The 3,477-nt window shown below is 35.9% G+C and overlaps 1 protein-coding gene across 1 annotated transcript in view; it reads left to right on the plus strand.

Moving 5' to 3' along the window:
• The window catches only part of KIF6 (kinesin family member 6), a 480,713-nt gene that overhangs the window by 131,673 nt on the left and 345,563 nt on the right, over positions 1–3,477 (plus strand). The window contains exon 4 of the mRNA XM_012640809.1: positions 2,652–2,761. Within this exon, the coding sequence (XP_012496263.1) occupies positions 2,652–2,761 (110 nt within the window). The remainder of the gene's footprint in view (positions 1–2,651; positions 2,762–3,477) is intronic.

Genomic DNA, 3,477 nt, shown 5'->3' on the forward strand with positions numbered 1-3,477 from the left:
ATAAAGTAAGAGCCTAGTGCATGCTAGGTCCTGAAATGCCTATGAGTATGATAGGAGCACAATTTTACTGGATTTAAGAGAAGAAAATTGATTCCATTTATTTTAGAAATCCCTACTCATTATTTTTGAGTATTGTGAAGTTCAAACTTGTTTCGGGGCAGGAGAAAAAGCTGTCTGCAGGAAACATGTGTGTTACATTAGAATCTGGCAATCCTAAACACTAAAAAGGAGTAATAAGGAAAGGTAGCTTGCCACATAGCTCAGTGAATTTTCGGTGTGTATTCCAGCAAAAGTCCACAAAATGCAGAAGCTGGATGAGCCAAAGGCATTATAGCTATCATTTCAGGGTAGTAGACCTGCCATTTTCCTGACTTTTTATGATTTATTCTAATTTCTGGAAGAAGAGAGTTTCTCCACTGCAGACAAACATATAAGTTGGATGTCCTTTTTGCTTTTCTTTTGGATGTCCTTTTTGCTTTTTTTCCCCCCTTTCCTTTTATATTCACATACTGAATTCTCCATTTGAAGGCTTCCAGAAATAATAATAAAAACAATAACAACAGCAATATAATACCAACAGCAGCAACAATGATTCATTGATGCCTGTTTTGGGCCACACATTTTTGGTAAACTTTTAAAGATAGAGCATTATTTCTCATATTTCTCTGTCACAACAGCTATGCAAGATCAGGATTATTTTCCCCATTTTCATGGTGAAATAATTAAGGATAAAGGTTTTGGACCACTCATTTAATTATAAATGGTAGATCCAGTATGTCTGATGCTAAGTAGAGCTCAGAACTGGGTGCTAAAGTTTCAAACCATAATCTCTGGGATATTTCATATATGTTCAGGTGAATTTTAGAAATACATTGGTTTAAACAGGATCTAATAATGTTGCTGAAGGACCCCCCCAGGGCCTTTAACATGCTCTGGGACTCTTCCAGAGAGGGAAGAGTGTGAATTGTTGACCATGGAACGGACACTTTCTCCCAGGAGTATTATATTTCATAGAATATTTTAGAAACACTGGATTAGACTAACGGCCAGACTAGAGTCTGTCTAGTGTTTATCATCTCTGATACCTGGGTTAACCAAGCTACAACCCAAAGAATTATGTTGGAATGAAAGACTAGGACACTAATGTAATCAATAGGAGAGGCTATTCATCAGGATAAGCATCAGCACAATTTGTAGCATTTGGTTGAGAGAAGTTTGCTTAGTAATGCAGTCCGCATTGTCACCTTCACAGAGCACTGGAACACAAACCTCAGCTGTAGCTTGAGTGTTTTTCTTATCGTCATGTGCTGGCTGAGAGTTGCCTTAATTGTTCATATGTCATTTTGTTTGTATGAGATGGTAGTATCTTTATTTGGATAGTTTGAGCCATTTTATTAGACCAAAGAATCACTCATTTTAAACTGAAGAACATGTAGAGATTCATTATCTAATTTCCTCACTTTAATGAGTTTGAAAACTGGGGCCTGACATGGTAGAAGCTCACAGCTGGTTGGAGTAGAAGTCCAGCTTTTGATTTTCAGGCTGCTGTTCTCTCCCCTGTCGCTATGAGTTGGTCCTCTCCCTCTCCTTTGAACAGCACCTGTTAAATGGATTGTCTCGAATATGGGAGAGACTCAATCAGGAAGGTCATCCTAATCAAATTTTCTGTTAGTATCCACTTTGCCAACCTGCCAAACTTCTTGCCACAAGTCACAAATATATTCTCCTCTTGTGAGAAGCATGATAATATTTGCAGAAATGGAAGAATTTGTATTTTGGGAAGAATGAGAAGAAGGTGCTATTATTGGATATTTTGTATTGAAAATTGAACTTTCTCAAGAGCTGAAAAAATTCTCGACTACACCTCAGAAAGAATGGGTCTGTTTTGTCTATTGGCAGAACTGAGATTAGGATTAGTCACCTTGATGTTTAGCCTCATTACATTGATGCTTATGTCATCATATTTCGGCAATGACCCACAGAAAACATCTCTTTCTAACCTACAGCTAAATATCCCTGATTTGCCCCCTTGGGCCAGAAAAATTAACCCACGGGCGAGGTACAGGCAGTGAACTATTAATGTCCACTCTTATCTGACTGATCTAAACTATCTTCTGTCCTCTTGAACTCACTGTCATTGTTATCTATTTATGTCTTCAGAAAATTTTGAGTATTATAAAAGTAAAAAAAAAAATATGATTAAGGATGGAAACTATTTTGCTACTAAAATTTTTAAACCAAAATAGTAATCTGTACTCTTTTATGAATAGACTATTCACAGAATGTAAGTTTTTTTTTTTTTAGTAACCTTTTTTGGGGGGGAGTCTGGAAAGTAAAAAATGGTGTGTTATACAGTTCTGCAACCAATTTGGCTCATTGTAAGTATATATTGACTTTTTATGTATAATGTGGAACCAATAAAAAATAACAGACTGAAGTTGCTTGTAATCATGGGTGTTGGCCATTAGAAAAAAAGCCTCATGCATATGGTAACGGGCAACTTGAAAGTATCACGAACTGAAAATGTAAACCATATAAAGTGAGAGAGAAAAGGAGAGAGACTTGCGGAAACTACAGTGATAATGTGTTCATCTTCCTCTAAGCTGAACCATTTATAGACATTAAGTAATATCTTTCCCTTTTCCAATCAGGACGGCAGCAAAATATATACGACACACATTTCCTATTTGGAAATCTACAATGAATGTGGTTATGACCTATTGGATCCAAGACATGAAGCCTCCAGTTTGGAAGATTTGCCGTGAGTAGCAGAACAACAAAGAATGGAGGGAAATTACTTTCAGATGTTCCCTTCAATTGTTTTCTTTGAAACTGTGTATGTTTCTGGTCTCCATCATAATTAGCAAATATTGGATAACAGAATCTTTTTATAATATAACGGATATTTTTTTCAGTTATGACAAATGGACGGTAGTGATGGGAACTAAAATTGCCTGTAACTCATTTCTTGGGAAAATCTCTTTTGGAGTTGGCACAAGAGAGTGCAGTGAATGTTCTCTGAGAGTGGGTGCTTGGAGGATTGATGGGATATGACAATACTATTTTACTCCTGCCACATGAAATCCTTTTACTCCTCTAATTGTGGCCTTTTTCTGAGAAGTTATTCTAATTAGAGTTCAAGCAGCAATGAGAAAATCTGAAAGAGATAAAATAAAATTTTAAGTTTTCCCCAAATGCTTCCCTACTATCATTAATGCTAATATCGGCAATCATTTAATCAGATTGGCACTAATTGTTTCATGACTGAAATGTAAATAGAGCCTTCAGAGATAATCTTTAATTGAGTAAGTTACCCTGCCAGCATTTATATAACATTGCTTAATGCTTGTTTGTCTGCCTAAATTAGACATATATTAAGTGGTAATAGTTCATATACTTTTGTGTAGACATCTTCCTATATCAGAAGTAGCCTATAGCCAAGAAAATGTATTTTTAATATTTTTCTTATACTCTAAA

The sequence above is a fragment of the Propithecus coquereli genome, unplaced genomic scaffold (genome assembly GCF_000956105.1).
Source record: "Propithecus coquereli isolate 6110/MARCELLA unplaced genomic scaffold, Pcoq_1.0 Scaffold158, whole genome shotgun sequence".
Taxonomy (NCBI): Eukaryota; Metazoa; Chordata; class Mammalia; order Primates; family Indriidae; genus Propithecus; species Propithecus coquereli.